This window comes from Schistocerca gregaria, chromosome 3 (genome assembly GCF_023897955.1).
Source record: "Schistocerca gregaria isolate iqSchGreg1 chromosome 3, iqSchGreg1.2, whole genome shotgun sequence".
NCBI lineage: Eukaryota > Metazoa > Arthropoda > Insecta > Orthoptera > Acrididae > Schistocerca > Schistocerca gregaria.
Window position 1 is genome coordinate 956,284,682 of NC_064922.1, and position 22,278 is coordinate 956,306,959.

At 40.1% G+C, this 22,278-nt stretch overlaps 1 protein-coding gene across 1 annotated transcript in view; it reads left to right on the forward strand.

Moving 5' to 3' along the window:
• Positions 1-3,350: 3,350 nt before the first annotated feature.
• The window catches only part of LOC126355951 (p21-activated protein kinase-interacting protein 1-like), a 63,637-nt gene continuing 44,709 nt past the window's right edge, over positions 3,351-22,278 (forward strand). The window contains exon 1 of the mRNA XM_050006539.1: positions 3,351-3,569. Within this exon, the coding sequence (XP_049862496.1) occupies positions 3,486-3,569 (84 nt within the window). The 5' untranslated portion in view covers positions 3,351-3,485. The remainder of the gene's footprint in view (positions 3,570-22,278) is intronic.

Here is a 22,278-nt window from a genome sequence, read left to right on the forward strand (position 1 = left end):
GTTGTCTACTCTGGGGGCCTTGTTTCGACTCAGGTCTTTCAGTGCTCTGTCAAACTCTTCACGCAGTATCGTATCTCCCATTTCATCTTCATCTACATCCTCTTCCATTTCCATAATATTGTCCTCAAGCACATTGCCCTTGTATAGACCCTCTATATACTGCCTCCACCTTTCTGCTTTCCCTTCTTTGCTTAGAACTGGGTTTCCATCTGAGCTCTTGATATTCATAGAAGTGGTTCTCTTTTGTCCAAAGGTCTCTTTAATTTTCCTGTAGGCAGTATCTATCTTACCCCTAGTGAGATAAACCTCTACATCCGTACATTTGTTCTCTAGCCATCCCTGCTTAGCCATTTTGCACTTCCTGTCGACCTCATTTTTTAGACGTTTGTATTCCTTTTTGCCTGCTTCATTTACTGCATTTTTATATTTTCTCCTTTTATCATTTAGATTCAATATTTCTTCTGTTACCCACGGATTTCTACTAGCCCTCGTCTTTTTATGTACTAGGTCCTCTGCTGCCTTCACTACTTCATCCCTCAAAGCTACCCAGTCTTCTTCTACTGTACTTCTTTCCCCCATTCCTGTCAACAGTTCTCTTATGCTCTCCCTGAAACTCTGTACAACCTCTGGTTTAGTCGGTTTATCCAGGTCCCATCTCCTTAAATTTCCACCTTTTTGCAGTTTCTTCGGTTTTAATCTAGAGTTCATAAGCAATAGATTGTGATCAGAGTCCACATCTGCCCCTGGAAATGTCTTACAATTTAAAACCTGGTTCCTAAATCTCTGTCTTACCATTATGTAATCTATCTGAAACCTGTCAGTATCTCCAGGCTTCTTCCACGTATACAACCTTCTTTTATGATTCTTGAACCAAGTGTTAGCTATGATTTAGTTATGCTCCATGCAAAATTCTATCAGGTGGCTTCCTCTTTCATTTCTTTGCCCCAGTCCATATTCACCTACTACGTTTCCTTCTCTCCCTTTTCCTACTACCGAATTCCAGTCATCCATGACTATTAAATTTTCCTCTTTTTTCACTACCTAAATAATTTCTTTTATCTCATCATACATTTCTTCAATTTCTTCCTCATCTGCAGAGATAGTTGGCATGTAAACTTGTACTACTGGTAGTAGGCATGGGCTTCGTGTCTATCGTGGACAGTATAATACGTTCACTATGCTGTTTGTAGTAGCTTACTCGTACTCCTATTTTTATTCATTATTAAACCTACTCCTGCATTACCCCTATTTGATTTTGTATTTATAACTCTGTATTCACCTAACCAAAAGTCTTGTTCCTCTTGCCACCGAACTTCACTAATTCCCACTGTATCTAGCTTCAGCCTATCCATTTCCCTTTTTAAATTATTTAACCTACCTGCCCGTTTAAGGGATTTGACATTCCACACTCTGATCCGTAGAACGCCAGTTTTGTTTGTCCTGACAACGGCGCCCTCTTGAGAAGTCCCCGCCCGGAGATCTGAATGGGGGACTATTTTACCTCCAGAATATTTTACCCAAGAGGACGCCATCATCATTTAATCATACAGTAAAGCTGCATGCCCTCGGTAAAAATTACGGCCGTAGTTTCCCCTTGGTTTCAGCTGTACGAGGTACCAGCACAGCAGGGCCGTTTTGGTTAGTGTTACAATGCCAGATCAGTCAATCATCCAGACTGTTGCCCCTGCAACTACTGAAAAGGCTGCTGCTCCTCTTCAGGAACCACACGTTTGTCTGGCATGTCAACAAATACCCCTCTGTTGTGGTTGCACCTACGGTACGACTATCTGTATCGCTGAGGCACGCAAGCCTTCCCACCAACGGCAAGGTCGGTGGTTCAAGGGGGGAGGCAGTAAGTGTATGCTGTGATAATAGAGGTGCCATTGTACTGAGTCACAATGGTGTGCATCACGCATGAACAAAACACATTGACGTGAGGCACCACTATATTTGTGATTTATCTAAAACGGGAAAATTCAGTGTGAAACCTCTAAATACCGATAAGTAGCAAGCTGATTTTTTGACAAAGGCACAGGCTAAAGGTAAACGTCAGTGGTGCTGACAAGCTGTGTGACTTTCAGAGTCCACGAATTGACATCCTGAGAACTTGTGGAGGTGTTGGGAACATTCACATTTTACTCTTTGATGTGATATATGTATGGTAGTTCATGTTTTCTCCTTGATCTTCGTTATGTACATCGCTGAATAAATGGTCTCTAAAAACGTGTGTTCCTGGCAATACAGTGTATTGTGTATTTAATTAAAAGGTCAACTTTATATTCTCACAGAGGACTTATTAGAGTCATAATACTAACACTACAAATGCCTGACAACATACAAATAATGTCAACCTACTAATCAATCTGATTCTACCGAAAGTACTTTTTTTCACTTCAACTCGCAGCAATATTGTTATCAATTTCATTGTAATTTGTTGAATATAGTACTGATATCTACAAAATATATAAAAAACCCACTTTATAAATATGGCAGAGTGCAAGTAATTTAATACGCTCAGGCGTACAATCTAGTCTGCTGACTCACTGCTTCAATTAATCTGTCGTCATAGTAACGAAGTGAAACAATTTATAGCAAACAACGAAAGAACAACAAACAACTTACATCACCCACAAAAACCATGGCGAAACGAAATATGGAGATCAGCGCTGACCGCAGGACCTTGTATCAGGGGGATATGAGCTTGAGCTTTATGTAATCAACAACGGAGAGGCGACAGCAGCTGCCAAAACTTTCTTCCAGAGAAATCTTGATAGCGCCGTGTCGTGACGGCCTGTGTGAATTGCCCTGAAGTTGTAGCATACGTCATTGAATCAGGGATATTTGGCTGCTTTTACATGTATTTAATGATCATTCATGTCTGTCAATAATTTGCAATACTTGAAACTCAATAATGTAATAAGTATTTCGCTAATCAATTAGGAAAATAATTAAAAACAAACTTTAATTCTTATGGCTACTTTCTCTCCGCTTGGGGCGCTGGTTTCGCACCAACTGTCGGATAGTAACAATTTTCACATCAGAACTCCCGACTATATATGTTAGACAGTGATACCCCTGGTATGGTATATGCAAATAAAGATACTTCCGCAGGGAAGGCAGCAAACGTGCCACAAGTTCTCTTTGTACACTATCTGTTTAGTTCACCCACACATTAAAAACTCTATTAAGAACTGCATTTGAAGATATACTGGACGTACCTTCAGCAGAAAAGTGTGGTTAGCGTACGGAAACAGCCTGTTTCGATAGCAAAGTGGCAAGCAGGTTCTGCCGTCCCCCTTTGGGCCAGTTTCAAATGAATGTGACTTTTAACTGCTTGGTTGAAATGCTTTGGCGATTGCGCATCGAGTTGATCGACAATCTATACTGTATCGATACTCCACATCAAACACTACAGTACCAATCTCACGTGTGTTTGTTTACATGTTTGGTAGAGTTTCGTGTAGGCTTACAAAGTGATTGGAGTAATGAGTGTTACTAGTTTGGAAATAATAGTAGGAACTTACGAAGAATTTCTGCTGGGTTATCGAGTGACCAAGACTGAGTTTAAGGTATTCTAAACAGTTGTCATATTTTATTCACCGAAAAATTATTGGAAGCCAGGTTTCTTGCACTGATTATGACATGTCACACTTTCAACGGCAATGAGTTGTATGTTAATCCAATTACTTGCGTTCGGTTTGCGGTATTTGTTTGCTCTCTTCCTGTATAACAGTCACAGTTAGTTCACATAAAACATAAAATCTGTTCACATGAGCAGATGACGTGGTTTTCCATCCCAACGACCAAACGACGTTTGCAATACTCTGTTAACAACTTGAAGCTCCTCATTCACAGTATCTACAAGTGAACTAACGTCGTGTTCCACTCCATATTTTCACCTAGTTATTCTCTCATTGACTAACTGCAGTGTTAATCGTATAACGAAATATCACTAGTTTTTTTCATGAAGAACTTAAGTTAAAATTTATATACTTTAAATGCTGCTTGCTAGTCTTTTACGCACTTTGTTATTTTATTTCTGAAGTAATGTAAGAATCCATTTCGTGTCTTGATACCGTGGCACCTTGGCGGAATGTGACTGTGCAGTTAATATTATCCACTGATTTATTAGTAGTCTGTCTGTATAATGTGTGCAGTTCTACAGTACTTGTGGCATCACAATACCCTGCACACATGCTGATTTGTTTACTTAGTCAACCTGGGAACATTTCACAGTGATATTGGATTTGTCATCACTGTACAATGAAACCGGGTAACTCATAATGTACAAACAAGTTTCTTATAAAGTTAGGAGAGTTGGTAATCTGTGGCCTTGCTGAAGGAACCATCCCAGCATTTACCTGAAATTATTTATTTAGGAAAACTATAGAAAATCTAAGTCAGGATGGCCAGACTCCATCCTTTCAAATATGAGCATATTCTCCTTAACAGTAGCACTCTTTTGTATGATTGGTCCCTTTTGTACAATGTTCATTTGATCATACACAGTTGACACCAGGTAACATACATTGTAAAGAGGATTACAGAAGTATCTGGTTCCACCCATCTGCTTTGACCTATGACATCATCAATATGCCGGAAATGGCTATTCCAAGTGTCTCCAGTATAGCGCCTATGATGTCACTACATACACAACGGCAACAAACATGAAAATACGCATAAATAAGACAATAACATCTCCCTCCAAAAATATAACTAAACTGTAAGGCAGCTGCAGGAAATTGGGGATTTAGGTTGGCGACAGGCTATATATACATATATTTGAAAAAAGAAAGAAAGAAGAGGGGGGTGGGGGCACACCACAATGCCAAAACATGGAAAAAAAAAATTTCGCCATTCTGTTAGACAAGCAAAAATTTACAGGAACTGGAAACTCCCCTTGAGCTATATAGGTCAACCACAGCTGACAATACCAAAACACCAGCATCTACAACAAAAACTATGAAAATTGGAGTAGGACATTTCCCTTGACCTGTACAGTTCAACCACAGCTGACAATATCAGAACACCTACAACTAAAACTACAACAATTGGAATAGGTCAACCACAGCTGATGATACCAAAACACCAACTACTAAACCTACAAAAAATAAAATCAAAACCACAACACCTCAAAACTCAAACATCCCAACATAAATTAAAACACATTCAATACCATACAAACACAAAACATCCCAACTCGAGAATAAGAGACGCAAAAAAATTGCTTACTACCATCAACTCCGGCACTGCAAACTAGGTCCGCCACCTAAAGGCCCCCCCACCCTCTCCCTCTCTCACACACTGACACAGCCACATGTCCCTGGTCCGAGATGTTTAAACTCTGGTCAACCTCATGTTCTCGGGACAAATACTACACTTCACTATCTCAGCGATCAGCCCAAATAATAGGAGAAATTTAATAACAGACAACATGTCTTCCGCCATCTCTGACCGCAACATAGCACTGTTATATTTCATTGTCATATCTATACCCAACAACAGAAACCACACAATAAATTAAATGTCTTAGTGCACCACAAGCAGCAAACCAATAACACCTAATGAAAACGCCAAACACATAAACAAAAAAAATAATGATAACCACTGAAAAAACTTCCAAAACTAATGTCCCGAACTACAAACACTGCTTGTGACTTCAGAAACCAAGGCTCAGATGAACCCAATATGACACATTACACTCAGCACACACGTGTGTGCTCCAACACACACACACACACACACACACACCACTAGAGGGCACCATCAAACCAAGACGACTGCCATAAACACAACCAACTCATAAACTCTGTGCTGTAACGACGTCACACACAACAACCACCCTTATGTCACAGGTTAAAGTAGACGGGTGATTTTGGACACTTCCATTGACCTTAATTTATCATTACATACGCTATGGACATCCGCTGGTGACTACTAGATCATACTCTTGGTGCTATGGTCCCTACGCTCCCTCCCCTCTACCCTCTCCTCAGTTTGCTCAGGAAATTGACTCCAGTCCTGTAAACGTGCAACTATGTCCTGTGCAAGTCTTAGCATACCCCCAAGATGAGTAAGATGTACAACTCAGGAGAGTAACAACACATTATTATCATACTACATCGGCCCATGATGTTCTTGTAAAATTGTGTCATTGTGATCATGTACTGCACTGTCAAAGGGTGTTGTAATTGTCGCAATTTGTTACCGCTATGCTGAATTCTCTAAGTAGGCCTAATCCCTAATTGTGAATTATCCACTACTTATGAAGTACATTTTAGCTGTCTTTTTAAACATATGTTTCAGTAATCTGTACATGTTCTTGGACAATTTATTATCGATCATACAATGTAAGCTTTTTATTATATTACCAATTATAGTATTTTATTTCCTATGGAAAATGCCGTTATGAGTTTTTTGTTTGGTCTTCCAAATTGATACCTATCCCTAAGTGTAGAACTCTTAGTGAAAGATTTGATAATGTTTTCCACGATATGTGCAACATTTTGGTCGATGTACTCACTTGATGCAGTAAGGATACACAGTTCCTTTAAATGGTTTCATACAATGAGCCTGACTATTACTTCTAGTTATTATTCTTATGACTTTTTTATGTGATTTGAAAGCTGTGCCCATGTTTTGGGCTTCGAACCCCAGAAAAGAAGCCCCTAGCTAAGAATTGAGTGTTACCAACTTATGTGGGAGAAATCTAAAAATATAGTATGAGTTGATGACTCCTTTTTTTCAGTATCTTTGTGTGTTCATTCCATATTAATTTCCAATCAGTAATTATTCCTAAATATATAAATTTATCATCTGTGTTCAATACAAAAGACTTGTTTTCTCTTGTTTTACTGAAGAGCGTGGTCTTTTTTTTTTCTTTATGTGCAATATAATTGCTTTGACTCGAGATGTCATCAAGGGTGTGGACACCCCCTATATCCTGTGTATACAATATAGTCTACATCTGTACTCCACAAGCCACCTGACAGTGTGTGGCGGAGGGTACCTTGAGTACCTCTATCGGTTCTCCCTTCTATTCCAGTCTCGTATTGTTTGTTGAAAGAAGGATTGTCGGTATGCCTCTGTGTGGGCTCTAATCTCTCTGATGTTATTCTCATGATCTCTTCATGAGATATACGTAGGAGGAATATACTGCTTGACTCATTGGTGCAGGTATTTTCTCAAAACTGCAACAAAAGCGCTTACTGAGTGTCTCTCCTGCAAAGTCTTCCACCGGAGTTTATCTACCCTTTCGCGATTACTAAATGATCCTGTAACGAAGCGCGATGCTCTTCGTTGGATCTTCTCTATCTCTTCTATCAACCCTATCTGGTACGGATCCCACACTGCTTAGCAGTATTCCAGCAGTGGGCGAACAAGTGTACTGTAACCTACTTCCTTTGTTTTCGGTTTGCATTGCCTTAGGAGTCTTCCAATGAATATCAATCTGGCATCTGCTTTACCGACGATCAACTTTATATGATCATTCCACTTTAAATCACTCCTAATGCGTACTCCCAGATAATTTATGGATTTAACTGCTTCCAGTTGCTGACCTGCTATATTGTAGCTAAATGATGATGGATCTTTCTTTCTATGTATTCGCAGCACACTACACTTGCCTACATTGAGATTCAATTGCCATTCCCTGCACCATGCGTCAATTTGCAGATCCTCGTGTATTTCAGTACAATTTTCCATTGTTACAACCTCTCGATATGCCACAGCACCATCCACAAAAAGCCTTGGTGAACTTCCGATGTTATCCACCAGGTCATTTATGTATATTGTGAATAGCAACGGTCCTATGACACTCCTTTGTGGCACACTTGCCTTTGAGAATTACATGCTGCGTTCTGTTATCTAGGAACTCTTCAATCCAAGCACACAATTGGTCTGATAGATCATATGCTCTTACTTTGTCATTACATGACTCTGGGGAACTGTATCGATCGCCTTGTGGAAGTTAAGAAACACGGCATCTACCTGGGAACCCGTGTCTATGGCCCTCTGAGCCTCGTGCACGAATTGCACGAGCTGGGTTTCACATGATCCTTTTTTATGAAACCCATGCTGATTCCTACAGAGTAGATTTCTAGTCTCTAGAAAAATCATTATACTCGAACATAATACGTGTTCCAAAATTCTACAACTGATCGACGTTAGAGATATAGGTCTATAGTTCTGCACATCTGTTCGAAATCCCTTCTTGAAAATGGGGATGACCTGCACCCTTTTCCAATCCTTTGGAATGCTACACTCTTCTAGATACCTACGGTACACCACTGCAAGAAGGGGGCAAGTTCCTTCGTGTGCTCTGTGTAAAGTTGAACTGGTATCCCATCAGGTCCAGCGGCCTTTCCTCTTTTGAGCGATTTTAATTGTTTCTCTATCCGTATGTCGTCTATTTTGATATCTACCATTTTGTCATCTATACAACAATCTAGAGAAGTAACTACAGTACAGTCTTCCTCTGTGAAACAGCTTTGGAAGAAGACATTGAGTATTTCAGCCTTTACTCCGTCAACCTCTGTTCCAGTACCATTTTGGTCACAGAGTGTCTGGACATTTTGTTTTGATCCTCCTACCACTTTGACATAAGACCAAAATTTCTTAGGATTTTCTGCCAAGTCAGTACATAGAGCTTTACTTTTGAATTCATTGAACGCCTCTCGCATAGCCCTCCTCACACTACATTACGCTTCACGTAATTTTTGTTTGTCTGCAAGGCTTTGGCTATATTTATGTTTGCTGTGTAGTTCCCTTTGCTTCCACAGCAGTTTTCTAACTCGGTTGTTGTACCACAGTGGCTCTTTTCCATCTATTAGGATCTTGCTTGGCACATACTCATCTAATGCGTTTTGTATGATGGTTTTGAACTTTGTCCACTGATCCTCAACAGTATCTGTACTTGAGACAAAACTTTTGTGTTGAGCTGTCAGGTACTCTGAAATCTGCTATTTGTCACTTTTGCTAAGCAGAAAAATCTTCCTATCTTTTTTAATGTTTCTATTTATGGCTGAAATGATCGATGCAGTAACCACTTTATGATCGCTGATTCCCTGTTCTGCATTAACTGTTTCAAATAGTTCGGGTCTGTTTGTAACCAGAAGGTCTAATATGTTATCGCCACAAGTCAGTTCTCTGTTTAACTGCTCAAGGTAATTTTCAGATAAAGCACTTAAAAAAATTTCACTGCATTCTTTGTCCCTGCCACCCGTTATAGACATTTTAATCTTCCAGTCTATGTCCGGCAAATTAAAATCTCCACCCAGAACTATAACATGGTGGGGAAATCTACTCGAAATATTTTCCAAATTTTCCTTCAGGTGCTCTACCACAACAGGTGCTGAGCCAGGGGGCCTATAGAGACATCCAATTACTATGTTTGAGCCTGCTTTAACAATTTCATTCGCCCCCATTTCGGATCTCCGTCAATTTCCTTTGATACTTTTGCACTTTTTATCACTATAAACACGCCTCCTCCTTCACTGCCCAGCCTCTCTCTGCGGGATACATTCCAATCTGAGTTTAGAATTTCATTACTGTTTACATCTGGTTTCAGCCAAATTTCTGTCCCTAGTACTATGTGGACATTGTGACCCTTTATTAATGAGAGCAGTTCTGCGACCTTTCTATTGATGCTCCTTCTGTTTACTATTACGTCATTAATATTGTTATTCCCTGTTGAGTTTTGCCTACTACTACCTTGCTGCGTCTCAATAGGTGTCTTGTTGGGCCTAGGGAGGGAATTCTCTAACCTAAAAAACGTACATATGCACTCCACACGTACTCCGCTACCCCTGTAGCCACTTCCTGCGTGTAGTGCACGCCTGACCTATTCAGGGGGGCCCTACATTTCTCCACCCGATAGTGGAGGTCGAGAAATTTGCACCCCAGATCTCTGTAGAATCGTCTGAGTCTCTGGTTTAAGCCTTCCATTCGGCTCCAAACCAGAGGACCACGATCAGTTCTGGGAACGATACTACAAATATTCCACCCTGCGAGTGAGGCTTTCCGCCTTCACCAACTTCGCCAGCCGCCTGTATGAACTGAGGATGTCCTCTGAACCCAGACGGCAGGAGTCATTGGTGCCGACATGCGCAACAATTTGCAGTCGGGTGCACCCAGTGCTCTCTATCGCTGCTGGTATGGCCTCCTCCACATCTCTGATGAGACCCCCTGACAAGCAGACAGAGTGAACATTAGCCTTCTTCCCTGACCTTTCCTGTATTTCCCTAAGGGGCTCCATCACCTGCCTGACGTTAAAGCTCCCAATCACTAATAAACACCTCCCCCCATGTTCCTGCTCGGACCTTGCTGAAGGAACGGCGATGCCACACGGCCAGCCTCCATATTGACCCTCCGCCTCATGCACTACAGCTGACTAAAGGGATTCTCTCTGACTGTATTCAAAACAAACACGAAATCTATGGAACACTATTACTAGCACTCAAAAATTAAAGCTTCCTAAAAGCAAAAAACACACGGAAGAAGTAGTGCAAGTAAGAAAAATACACTTAATACTTAAATTAACTTAGCTCGCTGCACAGCAGACGTGATGCAGAAGGCAGTTACGATGACACTGACACTACTAGTGACCATAACATCACTAAATTCACTAGCAAACAAAGATATAAACAACATGAACTATTTCACTGCAGCAATAAAATGAAACTAATGGGGAAATTGTGGGAAGTTGGGGGCTTAGAGTGGAGACATGCTCAATATGCAGCAATAAGAAGAATGCCACTGTTCCAAAACAAACAAAACTGAAAATTGAGAAACGCGAAATCCTCAGGAATAAGTAGGGGAAAAAAGGAAATTGAATATTTAATTTGTTTTGTATAGCTCAAAGGAAAACAGCAATAGTGCCCCCCCCCCCCCCCCCTCTCTCTCTCTCTCTCTCTCTCTCTCTCTCTCTCTCTCTCTCTCTCTCTCTCTCTCTCTCTCACACACACACACACACACACACACACACACACACACACACACACACACACACACACACACAAAAAGCTGTATCATGAATTTCACGTGACATATATAGCTCAAACGAAGACAGCTATACCAAGAACCTACAACTAGCAGAACCCACTTACTTTTACTTTACATGTGGCAAGGACCTTATTGATCAAACGCCTGCTCTATGAGCCTCTTTCACTTCTGTGTGTCTAATGCACTATTTGTCCAGTTGCTGTTGCTGTTCATCCTAGTTGTTTCCTCCCGAATGTTGTACCTCCATCTGATTCTTGGTCTTCCTCTAACTCTCGTTCCATCTATTGTTCTCCTGAATGCTATTGTAGGTAGTCTATTCTCTGTCATTCTTGCTATACGACCTGCTCAATTCAGTCTTCTCCTCGTGAGCAGTTCGGCGATGTTGCGGTGTTTATACAGCCCTCGTAATTCTTCATTTCTTCTTATTCTCCATTCCATGTTATTTTCTTCATATACAGGTCCAGACATTTTTCTTAGTACTTTTCTTTCGAATATTAAGTTTTTCTTCATCTTTCTTTCTAAATTCACATCCATATAACATCACAGGTATAATGTTCGATTGATATAAGCGGTTTTTGAAGTTACTGCTAAGTGATGTTTTCCTTAGAATTTCGATGAAACTAAAAAAATGTCTTGTTTGCTGTTCCTAAATGGGCATCTATTTCTATATCTGTTCTGTTGTTATTACTGAAAATACTTCCTAGGTACTTGAAGTAGTCAACAGTCTTGAAATTGAATTCATCCATAGTCAGAGGTGCATCTTTTCTGGTTTTCCTGCTTATGGTCAGGTATTCTGTCTTTTCTTCATGAACAGGTAATCCTGTTTTCTCAGCAATTTTCTAGTAATTTTGCATCATTCTGATTAATTCTGTTTTGGAACTACTTATTAGTGCTAAATCATCTGCATCGGCAAGTCTTGTATTGTTCACATCCTGTAGCTGGATCCCTTGTGGACAGGTTTTAGAAAATTCTCTATCTTACCGATGTCTTTATGCGACATAAAGTTTCACCTATACACATTTTAACTAATCTGATCAATTTCGATGGTATTTTAAATTCTTTCATTATCTTTAGGAGTGTCTATCGGTGTATGCTATCGTAGGCCTCTTTAAAATCTATGAATAATATGTGGACATCTACATTGAATTCCCAGTCCTTCTCAGTTACTTGTCTTAGGGTGAATAAGTGATCTAATTGTTTGTATTAACGCCTATATTCCAGTTATGGGCCTTCATTCCTTAATAACTCAGCATATATCTGGTCTTCGCCACAAGCCTTGTTATTCTTTAATTTCTTTATTGCTTGCTGTATTTCTTTTACTGATGGGGTAGTAATTGTATGAGTTGTATCAGGTTCTTCCAATTTAAAGTAAGAGTGTTGGTCATTTAAGTTGAAAAGTTGTGAAAATTATGTCTTCCACCTTTTTTATGTGTCACTTTTGTTGGTCAGTATTTTCCCATACTGATCCTACTGTTGAATTTACCAAAGGTTTTTTTTTCATCTGCATTGTCCTGTGATGTTGGAAATTGTCCTCTTCTTCTCTGACTATATCATTATAGTCTTCCCTTTCCTCTTGTCGTAGCGTTCTTTGCGTCTCTTGGCGGAGTTTGTAGTACGTTTCCTTCAATGTCATATTGTCCCTTTCTTCAATCCATGCATTCCTTGCATTTCTTCTTTCCAGCACTTTTTCATGACACTTTGTGTTACACCAAATTTTATTAGGTTTTTTTTCTTTTACCTGCGATTTTGGAAGCTGCTTCTTGAATACATCCCTTCAGGTGTCTCCATCTGCTTTTGACATCCTGCGGTTCTGAATTGGTCAGTCTCGGTTTTGTTAGATTGCTCTCAATTTCTTTTGTAAAGTTTTCTTTTATATTTACTTTCGCCAGGTTTCCTATGTTATATCTTGCAATTTCTTCTCTATTCCTATCTACTTTCCTTTTGAGTTTCACTTTCATTTTTGATAGGATTAGCATGTGGCCTGTGTCACAATCCGCTCTCCTAAAGATTCTGACATCTTTAACACTGTTTTGAAATCTTTTATGGATAGCTACATGATCTATTTGATTGACTACCTTTCCATCTGGTGATATCCATGTTCCTAAAGGAACGCATTTATGTTGAAATTTCATGCTGCTTATCATGAGACCATTTGTCATTGAATAGTTTATAAGTCGAACCCCATTATCTGAACTTTCCTCATGTAAGCTGTAATTGCCGATGATTGGCTTGTAGATTTCTTCCTTTCCTACTTTGGCATTAAAATCTGCTAACACTGTTTTCGAATTGTGCGTACTTAATGAGTTGTACGTTTGTTCCATTTGGCTGTAGAATTCTTCCTTTGTGTTGTCATCCTTATCTTCTGTGGGTGCGTGTGCATTTAGAAATGTAATGTCTAACCACTTCTTCTGAATAATTATGTATGATGTATGGTTATTAACATGTTTGAACCCCCTTATTGAGTCATCTATTGATTTATGAATGTAGAAACCTGTTCCAAATTCATGGCGCTGACCGCGGTCTCCATACATTATTGTCCTGTCTGCTATTTTCAGGGGACATGTTCCCTGCCATCTTACTTCTTGGAGAGCTACCAGTTACACTCTATATTTTCTTAATTTGTTTGCTAGTATTTGGGCAGTTCTGGGGTGATACAGGTTTCTAATATTCCATGATCCAAAAGAGAACTCCTTTTAGCTTTGCCAGTTTTTGTTCCAGTAAAACATGTCCTTTTCTTGAGGCTCACATTGAGTATCCTGACCATTTTGTAATTTTACATGGGTGGGTTGGTAGCCCTCTGCACAACCCCCAACCTGGAGGACCAGGAGTCTTGATTTTGGGGTACTCTACCCCTAGGAGGGTTGCCTTCACTGCAGCTAAGTGAGCCTCTCCTGCCCCTGCTAGTTTTGGTCCACCCCGGGTATTTTATTTCCCCTGTCCGCCACCTGGGGCGGTGCCCGATGGGGGACTTGCAAACCCCATTAAAACCTAATAAGAGGAAAATTAGTACAATACACTCCATGATACCTACCACTGTGAACTACTGAATATGAAGTTCAGTTACCAATACAAACCACAAAAATCATGAAAAACTGGTTCATCATAAATTTTGATATTCACATCTCAAAGAGAATTACAAACATAAAGAAGCACATTGCACTTCTTACAGTAAAGATAAAAAAATACTTATGAATGTGATTGCCACCAAAAGTCAGCTGACACATCTAGGCTGACGCGCGCACACACACACACACACACACACACACACACACACACACACACACACACACACAACTATTACTGAAACCAACAGAAGCATTGCCACATACACCCATCCCTGGTTCAAGAAGCAGAGACTTTGCCCGAATTAATAATTTCCGCACACTGCCAACACTTTGCACACATTCTTCCAAGAGGCTATATAACTGGAGAAATTTAACTGAGTGGATCGTGTTGTCATCTATAGCAGCATCCAAGGAATGACTAGTAAATTTCTTTGTAACATCCTTTCAAACCATTGATGATATGATGAAGTAAAAGTTTCAAAACTGAGGTCAGATCAGTAGCCAATAACTAATGGCACTGAAATAACACACTGGCAGTGCAACAAAAACAAAATCCCACGACATCAAGTAAGACACAGCACTAAGTCTAGTGCTGTACTGACATCACTCTCAAATAGTTTGGAAACATAAACATCTCAGACTAGAGTGTGCCACAATTTACTCCATCAGGCCCTCTGCAAGCACAATTCATTTCCAAGTCACACCTCAATGACATAACATAACACTGTTATGTCACGGGTACATGCAAATGAGTGGAATCGTACCCTTCTGTTGACCCTTTCCTGTAAGATTTCATTTGCTTTGTGCAATAGGAATTCTGCTGTTTTATCAGTGGCTATAGTGTTGTAATAACCAAAGATAAAATTTTCTCTCTGTCTTATACTGTCTGGGAAGTAATTGATGTATAGTAGAATGGAATTGGATCCAATGCACTACCCTGAGGCATACCTGTGTTAATATCTACATCTGTGACAGTTGTTTTATTAAAAATTTACATGTATTTCTTCGGAAGCACCTCCACAGTATTAAGGTAATGTAATTTGCCTTTCAAGTTGTTCTCAGTATGGTCTCAAATACTATCTAAGACAAAAAACAATGTACCATGAAGAAATTAACCAAATGGGGTGAAAATCAACAGCTGTAAAGTACATGCATGAACAAACAAGTGATTACAATATCAGAAAAATTGGATGATTTATTCAAGAGAAAGAGCTCCACAAATTAAGCAAGTCAGCAACACATTGATCTACATGTGGCACTTATAAAAGCAGTTACTCGGCTTGGCACTGACTGACAGACTTGTTGGACATCCTCTTAAGGAATAGCATGCAAAATTCTGACCAATTTGTGTGTTCGAGTGTCAAAATCCTGAGCTGGTTGGGGTGCCCTACCCATATTGCTCCAGACATTCTCAATTGGGGAGAGATCCAGCGATTTGGCGAAGGTAGGGTATGGCAAGCATGAAGATAAGCAGTAGAAACTCTCACCAGTGGTGGGCAGATATTATCTTGCTGATATGTAAGCCTAGGATGTGTTGCCATGAAGGGCAACAAAATGGGGTGTAGAATGTTTGTTAGCATACCTTTATGCTGTAAAGGTGCTGTCAATGACAACTAAGGGATCCTGCTGTGAAATGAAATGACACCCCAAACCATCACTGCTGGCTGTCATGCCTTTCTGGGGCATCTCCAAACACATCTCTGCTTTCCATTGGGGCTCAGTTCGAAGTGGGTCTCATCACTGAAGACAGTCGTACTGCAGTCAGTGAGATTCCATGCCAAATGTGCCCGACACCAAAGGCATTTGCCCTTTTTGGTGTACAGAGGACAAAGGTACTCGGTGCAAGGGGCACTGTGAGCTCAGCCCCCTTTCTGTGAGCTGCATATTAATGGCCCTTGCAGTCACTGAAGCACCAGTTGCATGTCAGATCGGTCATAATGATGAGTTGGGGCTCTGAGTGCCTCCCTGATGATTGCTCAGTCCTCACATTCTGTTGTCTCTCCAGGCCATCTGATTTCTCCTTGACATTGTGTTCAGCCATGGTTCACCCATTCCTGCCAGTGTTGTTGTATAGTGGCAGTGCTCTTGTATTCAAATTAGAGTGTTTCACTGGTAACTCCAACTGGCTTCTTTGAACTCAACAACACATCATCCCTCAAATTCTGGCATCTGTGTATATTGTTTACGGGTGTGTCCATGAGGCACAGTTACTGTTCAACTAAGTACATGAAATAAAATTCACAAAGACTTTATGTCTTGGTATCAACATGTTACCTCTGTACTATCCACGTCAGCTGTGCAGTGACATTTCACTGCAGAATCACACAGTCATCCTTTGGTTGCTAAAGTTTACAATTTTGCAGTTTCCGTTGTATGTGTATGAATATCAATTTGTGACCAATCTGCTTAACTGCTTCGTGGTATGTGTCTATATCCTGCATGCACGTGATTTTCTTAGTAAGTGTGCTACTAAATGTAAAACATCACAGACTAAAGTGTAACTTACTTATTGTGTTGATGGTTCTTGTTTTGTGTGCTAATGTTGATAATTCATTGACATTGGTCATAGCCGTTTGGCTGATAGTATAGTCACCAAACAAAGGAAGTAGGTTACAGTACGCTTGTTCGCCCACTGCTTGAATACTGCTCAGCAGTGTGGGATCCGTACCAGATAAGGTTGATAGAAGAGATAGAGAAGATCCAACGGAGAGTAGCGCGCTTCGTTACAGGATCATTTAGTAATCGCGAAAGCATTATGGAGGTGATGGATAAACTCCAGTGGAAGACTCTGCAGGAGAGACGCTCAGTAGCTTGGAACGGGCTTTTGTTAAAGGTTCGAGAACATACCTTCACCGAAGAGTCAAGCAGTATATTGCTCCCTCCTACGTATATCTCGCGAAGAGACCATGAGGATAAAATCAGAGAGATTAGAGCCCACACAGAAGCATACCAACAATCCTTCTTTCCACGAACAATACGAGACTGGAATAGAAGTGCGAACCAATAGAGGTACTCAGGGTACCCTCCGCCACACACCGTCAGGTGGCTTGTGGAGTATGGATGTAGATGTAGATGTAGAATCTGATGATTTATTTTGGAAGAAGATGTGAGTTGATTGTTATAACATTTTCTAATCTGGTTATATGAACTTTAAGTTTGGTTTCTGATTTTCCTATTTCTTTGATGACTGGAAAAAAGTAGATGTGCTTACAGACTGATGTAGAGTGCAACGTTAGGGCTAGGTTATGTTGGAATGTGACAACCTGGACATGAGGTGGCGAAGTAATGAATATGAACAGAACAGAACTAGGTGTGCTAACAGATTGACCTGTAGCATAGCCCAACTCCTGGGTTACATTGGAATGTGATAATTTGTGTTAGAGTTTGTGAAGCCAATGAATGTCAGTGCTAAAATTACAAGTGCCATAATATATTTATTTTTAGTGTAGCTTGAGATATACATTCATCATTCCTTTGTCTCATCACCAATTTTTTTCCAAAAATTCCTATGATGTGACTAAATTCTAGCCTAATAGATTAAAATACCAACAAACTTTATTTACAAACCTTAGGAAATTACGAATTAACATTCTGATTGGCTACTAACTACCGAATCTCGATCTCTCATATTCAGTTCGCATTGTTCAACATGCAAGTTGTTATACATATCAGCCTTCAGCGCAACAGCTGTGAACACTGCCGCATTCCCCCCCTCGCCCCCCCCCCCCCCCCCTCCTCCCATCCCCTCTCCCCACTCCCATGCCTATGTGTGTGTCAAACTTACCATATTGTGTTTGATCATTTGGGTGCTCTTTGAAGTGTGGTGGTGTGTGTTCCATGTATGGAACTTGTGATGATTTTGTTTATATTTATGGAAAGGATAGACTGCTACTCGCAGTGAAGATGGCGTGTTGAGTTGCAGACAGGCTTAAATAAAAGACTTGCACATTAAGCTTTCGCCCAAAGCCTTTTGATGGAGGCTTTGGCCAAAGGCTTCATGTGTAACAATCTTTTCATCTTGCCTGTCTGCAACTCAATGTGTTATCTTTACAGTGCATAGCAATCTGTCCTTTACAAAATTGTTGCTATTCTAATCCAGATTTTCCATTGTTTGACATTTTTGTTTTTAAGTTTCACTTGTGAATGTTGTTCATATTTTTGGTATATGTGTGGTATAGTAGTTGGAGGTGGTTACTTAGGTCATGCCGTTTATTATACTTATATAGGGCTAGCAAGGGTATTCAAGATTGCAGAAATGAACATGATGTAACAAAAAGTTAGTTTTCCTTTTCTTTCTTTGTTTATTGTACGTTGCACTGATTGGCAAGTCTGTAGTGGAGACCATGGCGTAATTTTGATTCTAAGATTACTTTTTGGTTGCAAGTTTCAATGCCAGGGAATACGTCATTACAATCTTTTTATTCATTTAGATTGTTCTGTAACTATATGTACATGCCTATGAAAATGTATGTCTTCCTACTATATGCTGATATTTTCTAGTTTTTTGTATGTTTGGTAGCATTAATAACAAGAATACTCCGCCCAAAATCCAACAATGAAAAGAATTTTTGATGAAATTATTTAACTGGATAGATAAAATATCTACTTACCAAGTGGTGGCGGAATACATATATAAAAGACTGTTGTGACTGGCAAGCTTTCAGAGCCAGTGGCTCATTCTCCAGACAGAAGGGTTGAAGGGGAAGGAAGAAGGGTGAAGGGAAAGGACTGGAGAGGTCTAGGAGAAGGGGTAGTTTGGGAAAATCGTCCAGAACTGTGGGTCAGGGAAGACCTACCGTACGGGATGAGAAGGAAAGACTGATTGTTGGGGCTGCATTGGACGAGATTTGAAAAACTGAGAGCTTAAAGGTGGAAGACAGGGTAATAGGCAAGACAGAGATTACTACTACAACATTAATAAGATGAGTAAGCTAAGTGCATTGTACATAACGGAAGTGGGGTGGGGGCAGTGAAAAATAGACAGGAAATACAATGAAAGATGTAGAAAACTAAAACAGAGTGAAGCAAAGAGTAGTTACAATGAAGAAAAGTTGAGGTGGAAGAAATGTATGTAAATCAAGGCCAGCTGGGTGGCTCGAACCAAGGACATGTTGTGCTAGTTCCCACTTGCGGAGTTCTGAGAAACTGGTGTCTGGGGGCAGAATCCAGATGGTGCGTGTGGTGAAACAGGCACTGAGGTGACAAATGTCATGTTGTAGAGCATGCTCTGCAACAGGATATTGCGAGTTGCCAGTATATACCTTCTGCCTATCCACATTTTTCTTCCAGACACCATTTTCTCAAAACTCCACAGGTGGGAACTAGCACCACAACATGTCCTCGGTACTTGCCTCCCAGCTGGGCCTTAATTTATGTAAATTACTTCCATTTCAGCTTTTCTTCACTGTAACTACTCTTTGCTTCACTCTGTTTTAGTTTTCTACATTTTTCATTGTCTTTCGTGTCAGTTTTTCACCGCACCCTCCCACTTCCGTTATGTACATTGCACTTAGCTTACTCACTCTTATAAACTCATGCATGATGTTTTAGTAGTAATCTCTGTCTTGGATATTACCCTGCCTTCCACCTTTAAGCTTTCAGTTTTTCAAATCTCTTCCTATGCAGCCCCAACAATCAGTCTTTTCTTCTCATCCCGTACGGTATGTCTCCCCTGACCTGCGGTTCTGGGTGACTGTCCCAAAATCTACCACCATTTTCCGACACCTCTCCAGTCCTTTTCCTTCACCCTTCTTCCTTCGCCTTCAACCCGTGTGCCTGAAGAAGGAGCCTCTGGCTCTGAAAGCTTGCCAATCACACCAGTCTTTTGTGTGTGTGTTCTGCCGCCGCTTGGTGAGTAGATTTTTTATCTATCCAATTTAATAATTCCACACAAAATCCAGCTAGATATTGATAGTGCCCTCTCAGCACCCCCCCCCCTTTCCGAATGTGATGGATTCATTTAATAGGCTGATGTGTGATGCAGCTCGAGGTCTAGGTTACATAGAAAGATAACAATTGGGTTGTGAGTTTGCAAAGTCAACTTCTGTGAATATGCAGTAAAACTTCTGGTAAGATTAACCTGTCACATAGCCTCATGTTTACATTTTTGCCATATTTAATGAATGTTAGGTTAGATAAAATAAAACTGCGAAGTAAATTCAGAAAACTATTATTAGATAACGAACAAGTCTCTGGGGAGTTTGTTGCATTGTACATAAAATACAGAAAATGCTGGTGGTGCACTATGTACCTTTTACTGGAGTTCCTCTTCTCCCCCTCCCCAGTCCCAGTAGGGGTGTTGTTAGTTTTTGTTTTGATCGAGTTTTCTTGTTTTACTGTTGTCATCCACAGATCATTTCAAGAGGCTTGATCCCCACCATGTGAATTATGTCATTAGTTTTTCCTGCGCTATCACATTGCTTACAAATCCCCTCAAAACTTGCTACAAATTCAGCTATGTGAAATAGAATGATAATTATGGAGATCAGTTCTGCTGCCCATTTTGGGGACAAATGTGATAGACCCCAAGTAATTTACATGCAATATATTGACTGTATTTTAATGAACTGCCATAAAAACATACATTAAAGCCATTCAATGTAACATTCATTATACTTTTTCATAAATGTTACATTCAAGAAACAAAAAGTAATTTAGGTTTGGGGCTTATTGACCCCAGTGGTACGCACTGGAAAAAAAAAAAAAAGTTTTGTAAATACAAAACATCATTGGATACAATTGACTCAGAGGGAGAAAGTGTTATATTTTCAAAGTAATTGCTTTAGAAACAAGGGAGGTACATATTTTCAATGTGCTTGTGAGGTCATATTGACCCCAATGGTATTAGGAGGGTTAAGGAGAACATTGTGCTGTTATTCAGGCGTGTTACTGACAAAGTTCCTTTTCATTTTTGAAAATATGTGGACCTCCAACTTACTTTTTGTTTTTGTTTTTTTTAGTTTCAGCATGTAGTCAGAAATACCAAGTGTGGTTTTCTGTGTCACATGCCAACCAACTATCGTACAAAAGTGTTTGAAGAAAGAAATACTTAATTTGATGGTTTTGATGTCACTTTTGTTTGTGAGAGTTTGAGCATGGTAGATTTCAAAGTGTGACCTTATAAAGATATTACACATGCTTCTTCAGTGGTTAATTTGTACATCTTTATATTCAGTTATCAATGCAGATGGACATGTTCATATAAGCCCAGGTTCATACCTTTATTTTGTACTGCATCTCTGTTTATACTAATCTCTATTTGCATGCTATGAGCCATCATCATCTTGCACACAAGGTGATTCATTACACTCCCTGATTTATAGAATGCACAGAACTTCTAACCTGTACAATGTACTTGGGAACACAAATGATCGTCCCTCATCAGAGCTGAGGAGCTAGCTGGGCCATGTCAGAGACAATTTTATCCTCGGCACACCTATTAGGTTGTCTCAGGGCATTGCAAAGCCAGGTAACTCTCTGGACTGGCCAATGTTGCAGTAGCAAGGTGCATTGCTTGTTGTTTGAGAAGACAAGGATTACATCCTCAGTTTCTTCCATCTGGTTTTGCAATCTAAATCGAACACTATAATATACATGGCATACAATCTCATCAATAGGGCTTCTAGATTCCAGCTCAAAGCACCTACTGTAATAGTCTAGACTGTACAGGAAAGGTCAAGGATTTCTACTGGTAGACCTGTCACAGCATGATGGTAAATTCATATAGCAATGACTGTTTGCTTGAGGTCCATACACACTGACACAGCAGCAGTACTAGCGAACATTCACAAATGTGGAAGTTCTCATATTTTATAGATTTATATAAAGGGGCAAATTCAGTTGACAAAATTGTTAAAATACAGAAAGGGTCACTGGCACATAACCTTGCAAATTTCTAACACTTAACATCAGAAATACTAATCCTAGCTTTTGGAACTATGCACTCCTTCTTAATGGAGGAAAGAGGGATTAGCTGAGAAGGGTCAGGAGGAGGGGGGGGGGGGGGGGGTGGGGGCAAATCCCCTCAGGCCCGATGTTGAGAGGGACAAAGCTGTTGTGAGGCTGCTACAAGACAAACATGCTAGGATTAATATTTTCTACTTCAAGTGTGGTTTGTATATCTTTGTGTACTATTTTGTGTGTGTGTGGGGGGGGGGGGGGGGCTCTGTTTTTTTAAATACTGTCGATTTAGCCTAGGTTTGAAAAGCTGACA